This window comes from Phalaenopsis equestris, unplaced genomic scaffold (assembly GCF_001263595.1).
Source record: "Phalaenopsis equestris unplaced genomic scaffold, ASM126359v1 Scaffold000075, whole genome shotgun sequence".
In the NCBI taxonomy this organism is placed as follows: Eukaryota; Viridiplantae; Streptophyta; class Magnoliopsida; order Asparagales; family Orchidaceae; genus Phalaenopsis; species Phalaenopsis equestris.
Window position 1 is genome coordinate 216,452 of NW_018164517.1, and position 21,218 is coordinate 237,669.

The 21,218-nt window shown below is 35.9% G+C and overlaps 1 protein-coding gene across 4 annotated transcripts in view; it reads left to right on the forward strand.

Annotated features, from left to right (window-relative positions):
• LOC110019733 (probable Ufm1-specific protease) overlaps positions 1 to 19,238 on the forward strand; it is a 53,842-nt gene extending 34,604 nt beyond the window's left edge. For 2 of the 4 annotated variants that reach the window (XM_020717523.1, XM_020717526.1), the window contains exons 10-15: positions 6,282 to 6,370; positions 6,602 to 6,713; positions 18,074 to 18,176; positions 18,308 to 18,579; positions 18,904 to 18,951; positions 19,032 to 19,238. In XM_020717523.1, the coding sequence (XP_020573182.1) occupies positions 6,282 to 6,370; positions 6,602 to 6,713; positions 18,074 to 18,176; positions 18,308 to 18,537 (534 nt within the window). In that variant the 3' untranslated portion in view covers positions 18,538 to 18,579; positions 18,904 to 18,951; positions 19,032 to 19,238. Of the gene's footprint in view, positions 1 to 6,281; positions 6,371 to 6,601; positions 6,714 to 18,073; positions 18,177 to 18,307; positions 18,580 to 18,903; positions 18,952 to 19,026 lie in introns of all 4 variants that reach the window. The other 2 variants (XM_020717524.1, XM_020717525.1) reach the window with 2 other exon arrangements.
• Positions 19,239 to 21,218: the final 1,980 nt, after the last annotated feature.

The window sequence follows — 21,218 nt, forward strand, 5'->3', positions numbered from 1 at the left end:
CAGCAGGATCCACGCTAGACCTTCTTTAATGGTCACATTTGTTCTTGTCTTGTTTGCGTGTGTTTGGTTTTTGAGATTCTACTTAGTGAACTTTTTCCGACCTCCTCATGGAGTTTCTTAATCTTGTGCACACATTCCTTAGTATTCTCGCTAATCTTTAATGTCGACAGGAGCGGTACCAATTTAAGTGGAGTGAGCAGGTTGCCCCCACACACAATCTTAAATGGGGTGCATCCAGTAGTCTGACTTACAGATTTGTTGTAAGCAAACTAGGCATGAGCTAGAATCATATCCCATTATTTAATATCCTTCCCAACAAAGCATCTCAGCAGATTTCCAACTTTTCAGTTCACTACCACTGTCTGACTCTCTGTCTGTGGATGAGATGTGAATTTGCTCAAGAAATTGACATCATTGTCTGAAGGGAAGGGGCGGGGGGAGTCGATCTTATAGGTATTATCATGCAGCTTCCAAAGTAATTTGAAAGGTTCATTTGCTGTAGGCTTGAGTTTTTTGAATGTTCTATTGAGAATCCTCTTTCTACAGCAGGATCCACATTAGATCTTCTTCTTTAATGGTCACATTTTTTCTTGTCTTGTTTGCCTGTGTTTGGCATTTGAGATTCTACTTAGTGATTTTTTCCAACCTCCTCATGGAGTTTCTTAATCTTGTGCACACATTCCTTAGTATTCTCGCTAATCTTTAATGTCGACAGGAGCGGTACCAATTTAAGTGGAGTGAGCAGGTTGCCCCCATACACAATCTTAAATGGGGTGCATCCAGTAGTCTGACTTACAGATTTGTTGTAAGCAAACTCGACATGAGCTAGAATCATATCCGATTGTTTAATATCCTTCCCAACAAAGCATCTTAGCATATTTCCAACTTTTCTGTACACTACCACTGTCTGACTCTCTATCTATGGATGAGCTGTGAATTGAATTGAAGCTTTGTGGCTCAGGAAATTGACATCACTGTCTGAAGTGATGGTCCTCAGTATTCCGTGCAGCCTCACAATCTCTCTGAAGTATAAGTTGGCGACATGCGATGCTTCTAGTGTCTTGTGGCAGGGACTAAATATGCCATCTTACAGAATCAATCGACCACGATCATGATTGAATCCTTGTTCCGCTGTGTCCTCAAAAAGCTCACCACAAAATCCATGCCGACATCCACTTGCGGCGCTTTTGGTACTGGTAATTGCGTGTATAGTCCTGTATTTCGTCCTCTGGTTTTTGCCACATGACAAATTTGACTTTATTTGATATGCCGCTCCACATCTCTCACTAGAAAGGGCCAAAAAAACTGTTCCCTCACAAGTGCGAGTCTTGTCCTTGCTAAAATGCCCTATAAGTCTTCCACTATTGCTTTCCTTAACAATGGGCTCGTAACACTGTACAATAAGTACCCATCAGCTTAGTAGTACTGCCTAGTAGATTTATCCTAACACTGATCCTAGATTTTCTCGAAGTATAACTCCTTTACTACGTCAAGGCCTACAACTAGAGCTTGTTTAGGGTTTAGGGTTAGCAAGTGACGACGGCTCAATGCATTTGCGGCGCGGTTCTAACTTTCAGTCTTGTGCTTAAGCATGAACTAGAACGACATTAAGAACTCCACCCAAGTTGTGTGTCGGCCTTTCAGTTGCTCTGGTTGTTTAATAATTTCAAGGCTTAATGGTCCGTGAACAATGTGAGCTCGCTCTTCAGTAGGTAATGACTCCAATGCTCAAGAGCTCTGATAATAGCATAAAACTTCTTGTACATAGAGTATTTCCTCCTGGGATTGTTCAGCTTCTCACTGAAAAGATGCTGGGGCGATCCCTCCTGGCCCATATATGCTTCTATCCGCACGCCAAATGCATCACACTCTTTCTCAAACAACTTATTGAAATCTAGTAATGCCAAGACTGGAGATTGGGTTCACCTTCTCCTTTAGTGCTTTGAAACTATTTTGAGCTGCCTTTGTTCATTGAAATTTCTCTCCCTTCAAAAGTTCTATCAGGGGAGCGGTGGTAATACTGAAGCTCCTGATGAAGTACCTATAACATGACACTAGTCTCATAAACTTACTTGGTGAACAACTGTGGTGCGGTCCAACTCACAATGGCTTCGATCTTTGTAGGATCCATCAGATTGCCTGCACTAGATGCGATATAACCTAAAAAACATACATGTGCTATCAAAAAGTTGCTCTTCTTTGGATGAACATATATATTTTTTTTTCTCGAAACACCTCTAATACCTTCCTCAGGTGTTGTAAGTGCTCCTCGGATCGGATGTATACCAGAATATCGTTAAAGCATACCACCACAAATTTTTCATTATGGGCCTGAAATACCTAATTCATAAACTCATAAAAGTGTTAGGAGCGTTAGATAATCTGAAGTGCATAACTTCCCACTTGTATATCATCTCGTGTCTTGAAAGTAGTCTTTCATTAGTCTCTTGGCCTCATTCGGATCTAGTGATACCCACTGCTTAAATTGATCTTGAAAAACAAGGTGGCTCTATGCAACTGATCCAAGAGATTGTCCAGGCGAGGTATGAGAAATTAGTACTTGATATTAATCTTGTTGATGGCTCTACTATCGATGCACATCCGCCACAAATGTCCTTCTTAGGTACCATCAGGGCGGGGACTACACATGGACTGGACTGGTACTCTCTCCGACCAACCCTCTAATGACGAGATCTTTTACCTATCGCTGCAACTCCTCGTACTTCATATATCTCAATCTATAAGTAGGCCGGTTTGGCAACATTGATCCATGCATGAGATTTATTGCATGCTAAATATCTCTCATTGGCGATAATCACTTTAGAAGATTGTCGGTCATCTCATCTTGGAAGTCATGTAGTAGTGGTTATAGTTGTTCTGATATCTCACTCTCCTCAGTTCCCTCTAGCAGAACTAAAGTTAGTGCCATCGGAGCATCTCAAACTGACTGTAAGAAGGTGGCCCTCGAGACTAATTCTCCTCTCTATCGTCTACACCTCTCGCATCCTTAACAGATAACAACATGATGCGCTTCTCATCCTTTTTAAAGGAGTAAGCATTCTTGAAGTTATCCTGTTGAGTCTTACGGTCGAATTGTCCAAGTCTCTCTAACAGAATATGCAACGCGTCCTTCAGAACCACGTCTCATCTCCCCCTTTTAGGTAAGAGAATAGTATTAAGAGTGTTTCAATGTAGCTAATCCCAATTTTTTCATCATCAGCGTAGACACCATATTTTCACAACTCCCACCGTCGATAATCAACTTACAAACTTTATCATTCACTGTACACTTGGTGCGAAAGATACCGTCTCAGCCATGACTGATCTCTCTGCGACTCTAACTGCAGAACTCTCTGTATGACTAACCTCTTTGCCTTGTCATCCTGGAGCCGAAGTTCTTCCTCTAGAGTGTCCTCTGATTTCTCATCCTCAACCTCCTCAACGACGCCTTGATTTGTGAATGAAATAACTCGGCTTATGGGACAACTAAAGGTTATGTGTCCGTAGCCGTGGCAGCTGAAACACCTCTTAGCAGTCACTGCACTGGGCAAGCTATCTTTTCCAGCTTCTTTACAATCAGATCTGTCTTATCATTTCCCTGTTTTGTCTTGCTGTCGGTCGTTGTAGCTGTAAGTGATTGCTTGACTAAGGGTTGCTGTCTGAATGAGGATTTTTGCCTGCTCTGTTTCAATTGTCTTTCCACTTTCAAGGCTAATATTTGGACATCTCCCATTGACATAACTGCACTACATTGCTAATAACAGTCTTCAGACCCCCCAAGTATCGGGCTGTAGTGTGTTTCTCTGACTCGACCAACTCACACTTCATTTGCAACTCGCCAAACTATGCAGTGAACTCCTCTATTGATAAGTCTCATTGTTGTAGGTGGTGGAGCCTCATAAACATATCTTGGTGGTAATGGGCTCGTATGTATTTCTTCTGCATTTCTTTCGTTATCTTTTCCCACTTAGTAATGCTATTGTTGTTTCCTCTTTTCCTTTCTCTGCAAGTTTTCTCACTATAGGAGGTGCTCTTTTTCAACTTGATGACTGCTATTTTGATCTGTTTATCCTCTGACACTTATACACCATGATCTGCTTAAAAGATTGCAGCCAATCTATAAAGTTTTTTGGATCCATATTTTTATCGAATTCAGGTAGATCCACTTTGATACCGAAATCCCTGTGTCCTTCATATGTGATCTCCTCTCTCAACCTTCTTTGATATTGAATTTCGAAGCATCGAGGCTTGTATTCTTCATCACTGGAGTTTTCTCTATGGAACATATTCAAATCCTTGTTTTTTGTTTCCTTCGACTCTCCAAATCTCGGTCGAAGGTAATCTTTCCTTGGTCCCATCATCAGTCTTTGCAAGCTTTTGCTGAAGACGACAGATCTCCCAATGTAATCTCATCCAAGGTAGGGTCCGATATGTATCTCCATGATGACATGGTTAGGGTTTGGGATTTATGAGAGAGGAAAGGGTATTGGTGGTAGGGAAGAAAATTTTAGTTATGGCGGATGCTAAGGAACCTTAGGATACGACTTGGGTTAGATTAGCTCCGACACCAAATAATACCGGAATTAACCCGGAAAACGACAAAAAACAAAAATATATATTATTTCTGGAACTTTACAGAGAATCACAACAAATGTTCTCAAAACATGAAATAAAGAATACAAGCACAAACAAGCCCTAGGACGAGGACAAAAGTGGTGAATCCAGCCGGACAGCTGCATGGAGTTGGTCTTGTCTGCGGAGGTGGCTGGAAGGGGCGGTGATAGCAGTTTTGGTTGAAGAGGAAGTGGTGCCAGCAGTTGGGGGTTTAAGAAGGTGGGACGGTAGCATGCTAGGGTGTTGGAGGGCTGGCTGCAGCAGATGGAGTGGCAGGAGGGAGCTGATGGCAGCAACAGAGGGTCCAACAGAGGGTGAGGGGGTGGCCAGTGGCAGCAGGCGGGACTGCGGGTAGATTGGCGACAACAGCTGAAGGTGAACGTGGGCTGGCAGCCACAAAAATAGGAAAAGTTTGATGCTGAGATGAAAGCAACGGGCAGGGGAAGGGAATAGGAGTGGTTGTAGGTAGAGGTAGTCATTACCTCGGAATAAGTTACAGCAGGTACTTCCCGCCCATTGAATCAGCCGGTCAGTCCAGCCCTCTGTTGAACTGGTTGAGCTGGTTCAGCCAAGTCCCGAGTCATTGGGTTGGACGTTGGGGTCAACATTGGGCTTGAGTTTGGCTTAATAGTTGAACCTGGCTTTTGATTTGGCCAATTGATGTTAGAGCCTCCTAGTTCATCGCCTTGAATGTTTGTTAATACCTTTATTAAGACCCCATGAATGAACTAAAACTTAAATAGGCATGCAATACATCCTTGTTTTCCTTTTGGTTTATAACCTTATAGAAAACAGTCATATTTCTGCATACAAAGCTCCCGATTATCTCTGCAGCAGGATTCTACAGACCAGAGTTACACCATCAACCGGTGTACAAATGATGGCAAATTTTGATTCAAAGTGATATTTCATGGTATTTTTAATCATGAATTCTGCCTGGGTTAGCATCAATATGGCACATTTTCCGAGAGGCTGGTAAAGTTTACTTTAAAAACTGAGTGGGGGGCGTTACCTAGGTCAAGACTTACATGACCATGCTGCGAAAGCATACAGTTGCAACATGGCTCACCATAAAAAAATGACTGCTTATTAAAAGTGGAACGTGTTTTGTTTTTCTTACTTTGTATTCATATGATTTTTGGGTTTAATATAATGTAATATCTGTTACTGATGCAGTAAGGAAATCATGTCGTTTCTACTGTGAGGCTGTTCCGTGATGGGTCCAACTGTCAATTTGTACTGCTTGTTGGTGCCATCGTAAAATCAGAAGGAAACTGTGAGGGCGGTATTAAAGATTCCCTTTGTGGTGGTTTATGAATCTATTTTCGGCAAACTGAAAACCAAACTTTTTTCCTAGTTAATAGTTTTTAGCTAAATGAGTAGCGGTCTGAAACATTGATTTTTGTTTTCTTTACATGGTACCAGAACACACCCTAATGCCTTTTGGTGGTTCACTTTACTTTCCAGCCACTTAAATGATTTTTTTAATAGTAAACCCGTTGTTTTTTTTGTCACATCTACATTTTTTATGTTCTCATTAAATTTCATTTCTGCTTGATTTACCTGTTATTCTATCCCTTTTAGAAGCCTTTACATTTTACTAGTTTAATAGGCTTAATTTTCTTGTTATTTATTGGGTCCATGAGTTTTTTTTCTCATCTTTTTAGGGATGGGGATGTGCATATCGTTCTCTACAAACTATCATATCTTGGTTTAGGCTTCAACATTACACATCAATTGGCGTTCCTTCCCACAGGTGAATTTTTTTTATTTAACACATTTGTCTTAAATGGAGTAAATCTATTTCTACACTCACATTCTTTTGTAAATATGTATATTTCATTTTAACAGCTGCTTTTGTTGTCACTATTTTTGAAGATTCTTTATTTGCATACAGTTTTTAATGGATGCAGCCTTATGGACAGTACTTAATCCAATTACATGATTCGCTTTGTTTGCTGTTCTAGTTACTGTCATTTATTTTCAGGGAAATTCAGCAGGCTCTTGTTGATATTGGCGATAAGGAGCCCTCTTTTGTAGGATCACGTGAATGGATTGGAGCAATTGAGTTGGGATTTGTCCTGGATAAACTTCTTGGGGTATGAATTCCCATTTTATACAAGGCTAGTACATTTTTGTTCAATGATCAAGAGCTTGATAATTTACAGTTTATGTAATCTAGATTTTAGGCTTACTACTTGATTTAGATGTAATTTTGTTAGTTCTGATTCTGCTTAATTAAGAAGGGTCAGTGGATGGAAGCAATTTAATCTCCATGAAGATTATAGCATTTGATTTAATGTTTTTTCTTTAAGAAAACAATTATTTATAAAGATATTTTAATCTTTGTCAAACAAACATCTTGCAATGAACCTATAGGATATAACTGAACCGTAATATTTGTGTTTCTAATTTATTCAGAGACTAAAATTATGGTTTGTAGATCATGGATTGGCTTTCTATCATCTATTTTGCTTCTTATAGACTGTAATATCATAATAATTGTCATTAATTTTATCCCAAATACTTGGGGACTTTAAGTTCTCCGTGGGAGAAAATGTGTAGTTATGATTTCAAGCTGAGCCAATAACTTCTCATGTGGCACTGTAAATCAGCTCACAGAGAGGACGGTGAGAGCCAGTGAAGGACATGGTGGATTATTGGAAGACAAAAAGTTCAGAGGTCTGAGAGGTGACAAAGCTATGGTTGGAGTGAATGTTGCATGAGCTGCAGGCAATGACCTCACAAAACGTGCGTGTTGAAAACCATTGGAGATTTGGGTGCTTTATGGCTCACAAACATGTGCAGCATTGATGAAAACCATTACAAATCTTGTTGTCGTGCGATGTATTTTTCATTGTAGTGGGATTGAAAGATTGGTGATCTAATTACATTGCGGTGGGATTGAATGATTGGTGATCTTGTTGATTTGTGGCTTTCTGAAGAGACTTTAACCTTTATAAATTTGTTTTTGTTGGTTGGCACTTGGTTCCATTGGTCTAGGTCTCTTCTCTAAGACCAGTGACACTGAACATCTATGTTGAGCAGTGTCCATGTTGTTTTATCCTTTTTCTTTGCTCCATGATGTTGGGTTATCTCGTTTTTGCCTTTGAACCAAAGTTGTAGTTCTTAATTTGTGCTATTCTTTCCGTGAAACTATAGTTCATTGCGTTGTGAAAAATGACAACAATAAATCGAAAAATTAGAACGAGAAATTCACAAAATACAAGCAATACACAGATTTACGTGGTTCGACAAATTGCCTACGTCCACGGAGTTGCAGAAGATTTTATTGTTTTGAGGATTACACACTGTCAATCGCCTCGACGATTATAAGAAAAGACTCTCTCTCTCTCTCTCTCTCCTCTCTCTTTATCTCTCTACCCGAGTGTCGCAGCCAAAGACACCAAACGAGGGAGCATAAAACTTGCAATTTCCTTGCTCTTCTTTTGCTGTCGTAAGCCAATTGCCGAAGAGAACCGCAAAGGGGGGAGTGGTGCAGTGCGATTGACTCCCTGCTCCAATTTATTCTTCCTTTTCTTCGGCCCATCTAGGCAAGGGCTTCAATATTCACGAAATCAAGGAGAAGGCGGGAACAAGCGAGATTCGGGCCAAGCAGAATAATTAATATTGTATTCCTTAATTCGTCAACAGGAGGGAGGCAGGAGACCAAACATGGAAGAGTCTAGGCAAGCTTTACAAAGGAAGGAATCATTAATTAAGAAGCAATTTAATTAGCTGCCAATTTGAACAGTGGACTGGGCTCCACAATCTCAATAAATCTTGTACATTGGCAGAAACAGGTGAGATTCGGGCCAAGCAGAATAATTAATATTGCTTTCCTTAATTCGTCAAGAGGAGGGAGGCCGGAGACCAAACATTTAAGAGTCCAGGCGGGCTTTACAAAGGAAGGAATCATTAATTAAGAAGCAATTTAATTAGCTGCCAATTTGAACAGTGGACCGGGCTCTACCAATCTCAACATATTGGGGATCCCAACCTAATCTCACTTTCCCTTGTGGTGAAAGGCTTACTCCTACTGCTTCTGATAAACTTAAAACATTCCTATAACCCCTCACAAATAATTAGATTAATGGACATCTGATGGCATCAATGTACCCAAGACCTTCAGGGGTAAACCAGCGATTATGTTATTGGAGTACGAGATTATTTTGTTAACAATAAGCTCTTAGTACACCTTGTTGATTTTTTCAGTCATGTGCATTATGTCTCGGTTTTAGCTTTGAAAATAATCAAGTGGACTCCTTTCTTCATTGCGAAAGAGGAACCCTGCAGTTACTTCTGTTTGGATTTCCATCACACAAACTAGAGTATCACATCAGTCATGCTATTCTGTGTTCTTTTGGCTCTATATTTGAAAAGTGTTCAGAAGTCGATGCCACAATAGTTATCTCATCCATTTGTTGTTTGGAAGTTTTACTAGAGATTGATGTTACTGAAATGAGCAGCTTAGTTTGGATTGGTTCTGATAGTCATGGATACTAGCAGATTGTAATATTTAAATTGCTCGTTTTGTATTGTCGACATTGCAAGATCCATGGGCATGAGAACTCTATTTTTTTCAAGTTAAAAGAGTCCTGATATCGACCATTGTTGCTAAGATTGATAATGACTACAGTGTTAAATGCTCTAAGTAATGACGAATGATCCTTGATCTGGTAGTAGAAGTAGAGGATGAGTATTTGAGCTTTGGCGGTGGAGCGGAGGGCTGGGACAGCGAGGGGCAGTGAAGGGGAAGGGCTGTGCTCTCTATGAAAGCAAGAGGACTGTTGCCTGGTGTGGGGGCAGCAAGTGAGGACTGCAGCTAGGCTGTGGGAGGTGGTTTTGGTAGCTGGGACAGCAGTGAGGCGGCACGGGGAATAGTTTTGGGTGGAGGGAACAACAAGCGCAGCAGAGAAGTGCTGGAACAGCGGCTAAGCTGCAGGGGTGCGGTTCAAGGGCTGGAATGGCAGTGGACAGTGGGTAGAGAGGGAGAGGATGGATGGATCGGGGCCTGGATGGCCGGGAGCTGAGGTAAAAATAGCGGCTGCACTGTTTTCTGGGAACGACAACAAGGTGGGAGTGGCTGTAAGGGATGGCTACAGGTGGAGGAAGTGGTGGGTGGTGGGTGGTGGGTGGTGGCTGGTGGCTGGAGTTGCAGGAAGACAACAGAAGTGTTGTCCAATGGTTACGACAGTGACGAAAGGCAGCGTTGGCAGGGAGGGGTGGGTTGCGGGGGATGGGAAGTCGAAGATAAATGCCCAGTCGGAACGAGTTATAGTCAGAGTACCACTTGATCCCTTGAAAGAAAATCACAACCTTTGACGAGCTATAGTCGGAGCACCACCCGCTATTGGATATAGCCCTAAGATGGGAGAGAGAAAGGATGCCAACGGTTGTCTCGACAGAAAACATACAACAAAATTAAAAACCTAAGCACATGAATCAAATATATAAACTCTAGATAATTAGGATCACTGCTGAAAAGAGGCATCAAATCCACATAAGGAATGTCGACTAGCCCTCAGAATCTTGGTATGAACCGGTCCATGCTGCCAAAGTTTCACTGTATCTAGTCTGGATGCTGAAGCGGTCGCCGGACTGTAGCAAGGGTCGCAAGACTATAGCGGGATCGTGGAAAGGGTCTCATGCTGGGAAGCTCCTGCATCACACCTCCCTTCTCTCTCTTTCCTCTCTCTTTGCTTGTTGTTGTGAGTTGTTTCAACATAAAATTACAATCTTTTTAGATGTTAAATATTGCTTAAAGTTGGCAGGTAACAAGCTTGACTATGCTAGGTAGTTTATGATAGGTAGCATAATATAAACATTAGGTGGTGGATGCTAGATATAAATTTATAGGATTTTGGTACATGAGCTGGCTAAAGAAATTTGTCTTCATATCTTAACTTATTTCGATAAAATAATTGGTTTCCAATCTTAGGATTGCATACAAGCAGAGCTTATCAAAGGGTTGTTTAAGATTGAGCCCTTTATCAAAATAATGTTCAACTACAGTTTGAGCTCGATTTGAGCTTGTGTGATAGTGTTCAAGATCGGTTTATTTAAATTCATTTTTCTTCAACTTGCTTTAAGCTTGTTTTGAGCATGGTTTATTTGTGATCCACAAGCTTTAAACAAGCTACCCGTTTAAAAACATAAACAAACTTTATTGAACCAAGTATTGAGCTTTAAAGAGTAATCTTATTAAACTTAAAAAATAAAATTTTTATTTAAAAAGCTTTAAATCTTGTCTTGTGACACTGCTATTTGGGTCCCAATCGCCATATACGAAAAGTAGTGCGTTAGGTGGTTGAAAACTAGCGCAAAATTTTTGTCAAAAAATTATGACTTGAATACTTTAAATCATTGTTTAAATGCTTGGGAGTCCCTTGGAAATGATGCACTGTTGATATGAATATAAGTGAAAAATATGCTAGGGCCGCTATAACGACGCTCAGAAATATTTTTAAATAAGTAAAAGTTCCCACTTTATGGATGGATGCTAGCAAATAAGTTGGTCCTTGAAACTAATATTAGGATTTGATCTTGAAATATAGTTACTCTCCCAGGTAAATTGATGGAGTTAGTAGATATTATGTTTCATAGAAAGATAAATATCTTACGAATTTAAGATATTAAATGGGTTGGAGAAAAGACAAAGTAGATTGATAGCTTAAGTTTTAAACTTTGGTATTCAGGTAGGTGTCGCATTAGAAATGGTGTAGGTGTAATTATAGATAAGAATTTGAAAATAATATTGTAATAATTAATAAAATTTGAGATAGAATTATAGCCTTAAAGTTTATTGTTGATACTAAAATTTTTAATGTTTAATGCTTATGCTCCTTAAGTAGATTTAAATATAGATTCAAAAGAAAAATTCTAGAACGTCTTAGAAGATTAATATAAATAATACATTATGAAGAAAGAATTTTTATTAAAGGAGATTTAAATAGACATGTTAGTAGAGTGGTAGAAGATTTTAGAAATATTCATGGTGGTTACGGTTTTAGAGTGATTAATGAAGAAGGTAGAATCATATTAGATTTTTGCTTTAGTATATGATGTTTTTGCTGATACTTTATTTAAGAAAGAGATGAGCATATTATTATTTATATGAATGAATCTAATAAAAAACAAATTGATTATTTTTTTATTAGAAAAATAAATCGTTAGAATGTAAAGATTGTAAGGTTATTCCAAGTGAAAATTTAAGTACTCAATAATGATTATTAGTTTTGGATTTTAAGAGGAGCTCTAAGATAAATAATACAATGAAATATTATCATAGGATTAGATAGGGCACCTAAAAAACACAAATGAAATTATTTTTATGAGTAAACTTCAAGATTTGAAAATTTATGATGTTCATGAAGAAACTAATTTTATGTGGGATAAAGGAACTGTCACTATTAAACAAGTGACAAAATATGTACTTCGAGAATCAAAACGAAAAGTTTTTATAGATAAAAATGGTGATGAAATAATATATAAGAAAAGATAAAATGTAAGAAGTTGTGTTATAAAATTTAGTTTAAATGTAAAAGTTTAGAGAAATGAGAAAAATATAAGGTGACCCGTATGGAGTCTATGAGAATAATTTGTGACGTAAGAATTCTTCTTTTAGTGATCTATAAAATAAATTAAATAAGAAAGGGAGTGAAAAATAAATGTATAAACTAGCCACAAACAAAGAGAAAATAAAAGTAAAAATTTAATTCAAGTAAGGTGTATTAAAGATGAAAATCAAAATGTATTTTTGTTAGAGAAAGATATTCAACATAGGTGGGTAAGGTTTTTTTTATTGAAGTTTTTGAAAATATGATTGTTCTTAGTGATGTTAATATTTTTAATAACAGTAAAATATTTTATTTTTACTATCGCATTGGTAGAATGGAAGTTTAGGAGACTAAAAAAAATTAAGAGTGAAAAATCAGTAGTATCTGATGATATTTGAATTGAAATGTGGAAATATTTATGAGATTTGGGAGCTTCTTTGCTTACCAACTCTATAATATTATTTTAAAGACTAAAAAGATGTCTGAGGAGTGGAGAAAGAGTATTTTGGTCCCTATTTTTAAGAATAAAGGGGATGCACAAGAGTGTGCAAATTATAGATGAATTAAGTTAATATGTCATACTTTAAAATTGTGAGAGAGGGTAATTGAACATGGGTTAAGACGTGATACAAAAACTTATCATAATCAGTTTGGATTTATGCCGGACAAGTATACTATGGAAGCTATGCATTTATTGAGAGGTGTGATGGAGAAGTACAAAGAGAATTAGGATGCTCTACATATGATTTTTATTGATTTAGAGAAAGCTGACGATAAGGTTCTAAGATATGTTCTTTGGAGAGTTCTAGGGAAGAAATGTGTTGAATTGACTTATATTTAAGTTATTAAAGATTTATACTATTGTTTTTACTTTTGTTGGAACAAGAGGAGGATTGGCCAAGTATTTTATAAGATGAGAATCATGAAAACAAAGAAAATTTTACAAGATGGTGGCAAGACTTGCAATGATTTATGATGCCAAATGTTGGCCTTTAAAAGAGAAGCATAAAACAAAGTTAAGTGCGGTTGAGATGAGAATGCTTAGGTGGATGAGTGGCTTGACACTTAGAGATAAAATGCGAAACGAATCTATCCGTGAAAGGCTTGGTGTAGCTCCAGTGGAAGAATATATTAGAGTGAGTTGTCTTAGATGGTTTGGTCACGTTAAACTACGATCATCTGATGATTCGATTCAGAGAGTAGATGTTTTAGATTCGACTTATGTTAAGAAAGCCAAAGGCAGATCTAAAAAGACGTGGGCATATTGTTTAAAAATTAACCTTAATCTATTAGAATCAAATGAATACACTAAACTCAATAAGACACAATGGACAAAAAGGATTAATGCAGCCGACCACACTTAGTGTGATAAAGGCTACTTGCTATTGTTGTAAATCTCTTCTTGTAATAAGTTGAGCTTATTAAGCCTTAAGAAGTCAATTCTTTTAAATTTTCATCAATTTTTTAAAAAAATGTGATTTTGAACAACCTCTCGCAAGGGCACGTGAGTTACAAGTTCAACTTTTCAACTTAATTCCTTCTAGTTTATAAATAATACTATAATTCATTCAAATAATCCATGACTAAATACCTAATCAAGTGATATAATTCAAATGATTACGAACGATTCTTAACCAAGCTTTCTATCAAGCCTTAATTGAGTTAATAGTCTTAATAGAGTTTTATATCTAGCATGATATCACGTCTTAATCCTTATTCACAATGTTGTTTATGATTAAAATGATTTGAGCAATAAGTTGTTCAAGTTTGTTCATTTAACATCGAGCATTATAAAATTTTAAGCTTATTTGATCAGTTAATCAACTGACTATGAATAAGATATTATTTGATTAAGCTACGAGTAGCTCATTAATGCGTAGTTCACATGCAGTCTTATCCAAACTTTGAAAATTCAGATGGCAATGTTTTGGAAGAGGCTTTTAATAAATTGGAAAAAATTGGTTGTAAGAAAAGAAATAAAAGCTCTTGAAAAAATGGAATATGCTAAGTTATTCATAGACCTAAAGATTTCATATTTGTGAGTTGTAAATTGGTCTTTATCATGAAAAATCGGTTTGAAGGATACTTTAAGCGGTATGAAACATGACAGGTTGAAAAAGATTTAGCTAAATTTATGGAATTAATTATTTTGAAACCCATAATCTTTTAGCTAAACTTAATATCATCTGGGTCCTTTTCTCAGCAGCAATCAATCTTCCTGGACTCCCCATTGTTTGAACTAGACGTTGAAATTAAGGCTATAAAAAAAGCTTCTTGTTCACAAACAGTTCATGTTCGGCTCGTTGAGGAGTTTGTGTTCGATTAGTTCGATAAGCAAATGAGACGAACACGAACAATTTATTTTCGTTCGTTTTATAAACAAACAAAACATGAACAGTAATTTTTTCGATCGTGTTCGGATCGTTATTATTCGAAATATAAGATAATTTAAAATAATTATTTATAAAAAATTATCATATTTTAAGAATAATTATATAATCTAAAAATTTGTCATATTTAAAAAAATTAAATCCTATAAATTATAATCTGATATTCAGGTTCGCCTCTTAGGTTATATTAAATTGTATAATTTCGTATTTATCTTCAGGTTCGTTGTTAGCTTAAATTTTCTTATATTTCTTTTAGATGTATTTAGTTTCTTTGAATGAAACCAAGTTTTTGGGAGGGAAATCTCGCATATTGTCTCTAGATCTAAAATTTGTATGGAACATATATGATATTATGGTTTTATTGTGAGCTGTGCTTCGACTATTTTGCATTTATGTTGTGATTCATACAGGTTTAAACATTAATTTCATATAGGTTCAAGCTTTTGAAAGATTTCGAAGAATTTGAACAATTCAAACAATATAAACAATATTAGAAGATTTCAAATAAATTCAAACAATTCGAATAATTCAAACAACTTGAACAATTTGAACATTTAAAACATTTCAAACATATTTCAAATAATTCAAACCGAATACGAACAGTAACTTCACGAATAATTTCAAACACGAGCCTATTTCAAACACACGTAATTTCAAACGAATCGAACACGAACACGAGCTCTGTTAGTTCGTGTTTGGTTCGTTTACGCCCCAAGTTGAAAGTGTATTCTTGAATGATGACTTAAATGACAATGTTTACATGGTTGATAATACAATGATAATGGGGAAATAAGCTTGGCATAAAAATTAAAAAAAATCTCTTTTTAGGCTCCAATAAGCTCCTCTGATTTCAGTTGTTAGGATAGAAATAGTCTTACTCTGATAACGCATTATTCTACAAATGCATGGAAGGTTAGTCTACTATTCTAACTGTATGGATTGTTGATATCATTGTATAGGAGATCATGATTTGGAGGTGAAAAGTTTGCACAAATAATTTGCTGAGGAATTTAATGTAAAAATCTTGGAAATCAAGTTTTTTCTCTGGAATGAAAATCTCTAGAAATAAATTTCATCTTACAATTTGTCAACGAAAATATATTCTAGATCTCTTGAAAAAAATTGGCTCAACTTCAAACAAACTTATTGCCACGTTCATAGATCCTAGACATGAAATTGAATTATGTTAGTTCTAGTAGTCCAATCCATAATGAATGATATCAATATTTGGCTGGAAAACTCATTTGGTTGGCTTATATCAGATCTGACTTAGCTTCTGAATTAGCCTTTGTTATTAGCATGTTAAATCAATTAATGATGTCTCTCATAAAGTACACATGAATGTTTTTATAAGGATATTCAAATACCTAGAAGAAAATTCTGATGTGGAGCTTTTCTTTAAGAGGAAGAATCCAGGATCATAGTAACTTATAGTTTTGCCGATTGGTCTGAGTCTATAATGGATGAAATATCTAATTTAGGATATTATACTTATATTTGGAGTAATCTTGTGTCTTGTAGAAGGTAAGAATAAAATGTTGTGACTAGGAGTAGTGAAGATGTGGAACTAACATCATTGGCCGATGGGATTAGTAAATTAATATTGTTCATGCAAGAGCTTCATGTAACTATCAAAACTAATATGATAGCATATCATGACAGTAAACCTGCCAATAACTTACCCATCATGATCCGATCAAAAGATATAAAGGTGAATTGGAAAATTCATAAAATAATAATAATAATCATAATAATAAAATGGACAACTGTGTATCTATATATTCTCTCCTTGATCGAACTGTCAGTGTCCTAACCAAGGGAGTGGTTAGACCTCTCTTTGAAAACAACTTTTGAAAAGGCCTTCCCCTCCCTTTATGGTATGACATCTTGTGGTTGTTGGGCAGCAGATATTCAATGGTATTGCAGTTGGTAGCAATTGTCCCTAGATGGATGGGAGCTGTGATAATAAATGGGTTCCTGTATGCTGTTTCTCAAGAAAGAATGATAGCCCACATAATTCTGAGGTGGAGGATGTGATCGCTGCTTTATTGGAAGGCAATAATCCATCGATTGCTGTTGTGGATTCAACAATTTCTTTAAATGAAAAAATGACTGCAAAATAGCCTTTTTTTAGTACTAGGGTATAATTTTTTCTTCCATGTTTTTTCTTATTGAAAACTCTTAATTAGAGGCCAGATTTCGGCTAATAAAGGATGTCGGGTATTCGACTTTCTTTTCTCTGTCCTACTTCTTTCCTGTCTACGCAGAGACCGTCAAAAGCCAGATTACAAAGGATCACTTCTAAATGATTAAAGCATTGGTATGGAATACTAGGGGAATTTTTAATTTAGTAGATTGGAGGAGACTTGGGAAAATTGTACGTATGAATCAAGAAAAATGTCAAAATAATCCTGAACTATCTATGAGGGCCATTTTAATTCCAGACTATCTAATGTATCTAATTTATTTCATTACCTGTTTAATTCTAATCCATAATAGTTTATTGATTTCTCAAAGTTAATCTAAATAATCCAACCAGAGGGACTGCTTTGGATCATATTTGAGAAGTTGAGGGACTAAATTAAATACATTTGATTGCTTAAACTAAATTGGCCTCATGTAAATAACCTTAAGATCATTTAAGTCTCTTTTTTATATGAATAAGCTTCAAATATTTGTGGTGTTGGGCCCTTGGCTCAGCAAATAAAATTATAGTTCCTTGGCAGATTTTTAGGTTTTCATGATAGGTTGCCAAAATGCTCAAATAAATTTGGATGTCCTAAGATAATTAAAATTTATATTATTTATATAAGTTAATTTTGAATATCATTGCCGCCTGTTTGTATGGTTGCCAATGCTTAGTTTTTTAAGAGTGCTGAGAAGGAACCTATGACATTAATTAAGCCATTTTTTTAGATTCCATTACAGGACTTTGGTCAGTTGCAAGGGATTTCAATTGTATTCTGTATTCCCATGAAAGGTAAGGGGTATGTGAACTCAACTTCAATGCTATGCAGAAATTCGCTTATAGTAGACTAATAAGAGGATTACTGGGTAACAATTTAACTGGACAAATGTAAAAGTTTGCGAATGACATGATCAATTGCTTTATTATTCTCATTGGATTGAGATATTTAAATTTACACAAGTTACTTATATCAGCACAGCACATCTAATAATGGCCTCCCTGCTTGTTGAGATTTCTAAATCTACTTTTTCTAATCCAATTTCCTCTGGGTTTCAGACAACGAACTGAACATTAATGAAAAATTTAGTTTTCTTGCAAGAGCAGATTAATCACATGTTTTACTGTTTTTCTTCCATTGACAATAGCTTCTTTATCACTTTCTCAGCATTTACATTTGATCTGGATTGCTGGTGATATCGAAATTTTCTAGTTCTTCAAATTACTGACCACTAAATGATTAAACATTATCTATTATTGCAAAACTAGCCCGCTTTCCAAAAGAATTATCGTGGTTGAGAAACCAAGGTTGTCTGTTGAAACAGGTTAGCTGCAAGATTATGAATTTGCGGTCTGGGGCGGAGCTTCCGGAGAAATGTCGAGAGCTTGCCATGCATTTTGAGTCACAAGGAACTCCTGTGATGATAGGTATGTAGTGTTTGCCTTCTCTTTTAAGGCATCGAAGAACCACAAAGTTTTTTTTGTACTCTCTCTCTCTCTCTCTGTGATAATATAATATTCTATTTATACAATTATTAATTGCAAGCATGATTTTACAGGTGGAGGTGTTCTTGCTTATACGTTGTTGGGAGTTGACTACAATGAAGCTAATGGGGATTGCGCCTTTCTTATCTTAGACCCACACTACACAGGAAATGACGATATAAAGAAAATTGTAAATGGTGGTTGGTGTGGGTGGAAGAAGGCCGTTGATAGCAAGGGGAGGAGTTTCTTCTTGAAGGATAAGTTCTACAATCTTCTGCTACCCCAACGGCCTTACATGGTTTGAAGCATTCAAAATTACACCATGCTGATAACACTGATGAAGATGGTAGCCATTTCAGACCACTTTTATCATTTGTCTTTCATTCTATTTTATTTTTATTTTATCTATGTTTTCATTTAAATTAAAACATATTGTTTTTAAAAGCACAAATATATCTTTTAGTTGTTTTTAGTGTTTTAAAAAACAGTTGATATGTTTTTAAAAATTAAATATTAAAAAAATATAAAAATGTATCAACCAAACATGTTTCTAAAAGCAAATGTAGGAAACAAAAGTGATGCGAAGGTGCGTCTAACTATTATTACATCTGATTTCATTTTTTATAAGTTGTATGTACTCTCTCTGAAACCATGTTGCCAAATTTTGCAGATATGCTGATTCCAGTAATATAAATGGTTGAATTTAAACTTTCATCTGGTAAGCTTTTTTTGGCAATGAATAATGTCTGTTCTTTTTCTCAATCTGGTAGAAATTGAAAGCTAATTGAAGCAGTTCAGGTGAGGCAAGGCTGGGGCATGCTATGTATGTTGTAATGGATGCAAAGACCATATTCATTATGGTGCAAATGCAAATCAATACGAGATTGTGGGTGCATTTGGAGATAATTGATAGAATAAAATATTTTGTTGTGAATGATTATAAAAATATGATGAGCCTTCTTATTTATGAATGGGGAAATAATGTAATTATGATATTATGGTGAATAACGGTTCTCAAAGGCAGGCAAACCGGGACAGATTTCAGACTGGCTCTAGATTGAACTGAACTCGAATGCAAAGATGAAATTTTTAAAACGAAAGGAGCATGAACAAAATTAAATAAATATTTAAGGGGAGCTTGAACGCTCCTATTGGGGGCGTTTTATGTGAAAAAAATAAGCTGAAGCATAAAGCGCTCTCCTTGAGGACATTTTCATTAAAATAGTATAAAAAAATAATTGATGATATATAATTATAATATTTTATATAATTTAAGTTTTAACATATATTACCTAATGTTTTAAATAAATTATAATTTTTTATCATAGTAAATAAAATTTAAATAATTTTAAATTAATAAAAAGTATATATGAACAAAATGAACTAACAATAAATGAAATTCGCAAAATTTATTTCATATTAATATATCATTGTAATGTCATGTTACAAAATGATATTATCTTTTGCACTAGGGTGGAATGACACCCAAGCTCAGTGGACATCGATGCGATGGTTGTGGTGGTTGATTTCGTAATTGATAGCCTTGAAATTTTTCAACATCATTGTCTTCAACTGCGTGATTCATAACGCGGCGTGTCGTCCACTAATTTTAGTCATTCATGAGATATGGTGGTGTATAAGGTTGAGATGCATAAAAATTTAGGTCTCCATCAGAAGTATGCGCGGACATGGGAATGTTCTTAAAATTTAAATTCATGTTTTTACCAATAGAAGCTGTCCACTGTAAGCATATGATAATCCTCATATGTCAGTGGTCCCGCGTGGCTTGAGGGTTCTGAAAATATTGATTGAACAACATAAGCATAAGCAGATGATTTTGGATATGGTTGTTTGTGGGACTCATTTATGGTAGATTCACATGTTTTGATAATTGAAGATCTTCTTGGAGCCTCTGCTATTGATCGTCTCGTAGAAGTGGAAGACGTGGAGCATCAGAAGTTGATCTGCGGGAGTCATGCGTCTGACATCTGTTTTATGAGATCGCCCCACTTAGAAATCATGCCCAATTGTTCAATCAAATGCAATATAATCAATATGGATTGATTGTTTCACTTTGCATGATAGCTCCAGTATCTCATCATACCCCTGTTTTATGGAGTTAGCACTTCCGCCATGATCCCCTCCAAATATTTTTGTGATGTCTTCATTATGAATGAAGTAATCCATTTGTATAATTGAAAAAATTAATTTATTATTATGTATCATAATAAATTAAATTAGTAGAAGTTAAAAAATATATTAAAAACATTCCACTATTCTCTCTCCTGGTGATAGGGGTAGTAGGAGAGTAGGAGACTTTACTAAATAGAGTGATGCCTAAGATTGATATTATGGTAAATAATGAGCCAGCTCTTCTTCCTTGTCTCCTCTCAAAGGGTTTAATGATATTATATACGCCCGAAGATTATTTCATTTCTCGATATAATTATGGTGATCTTGTACCCAATCAACTCATACTTAACCTCACACACTGGCTCTTTTTAAATCTCATTCCATGGGTTCAATCACTATACTAGAAAACTGTCGCATAACACGATCTGAAAGGTGCCCCATGACACACTTTCAGGTTATTAGTGGAATACTAGTAGTCCAAATATCTATGTTCTAAAAAGATATGTTATATAACATATATATACATACATACACATACACAAACACATGCACACACGCACGCTTACGCTCTAGTTCACACACACAAACACACACAATTTATCAAGTTATAAATTTAATCATATTTAATATAAAGATATTACAAAATATGGGAGTAAAAATAAAATGAGTATTTCCATCAAGTTTATCTCTATACATTTTAAAATTTCCAGCTGGCACTTGGCGTATCCACTTTTCATTCCATCTACATGTTATTTAAATAAATGAGATGAATCTAATTAAAAAAGTTGTGTGTGTATATATAAATGTAGAAACTAATTTTGTACTTGAATGCGAGTAATTTGCTTGATAATT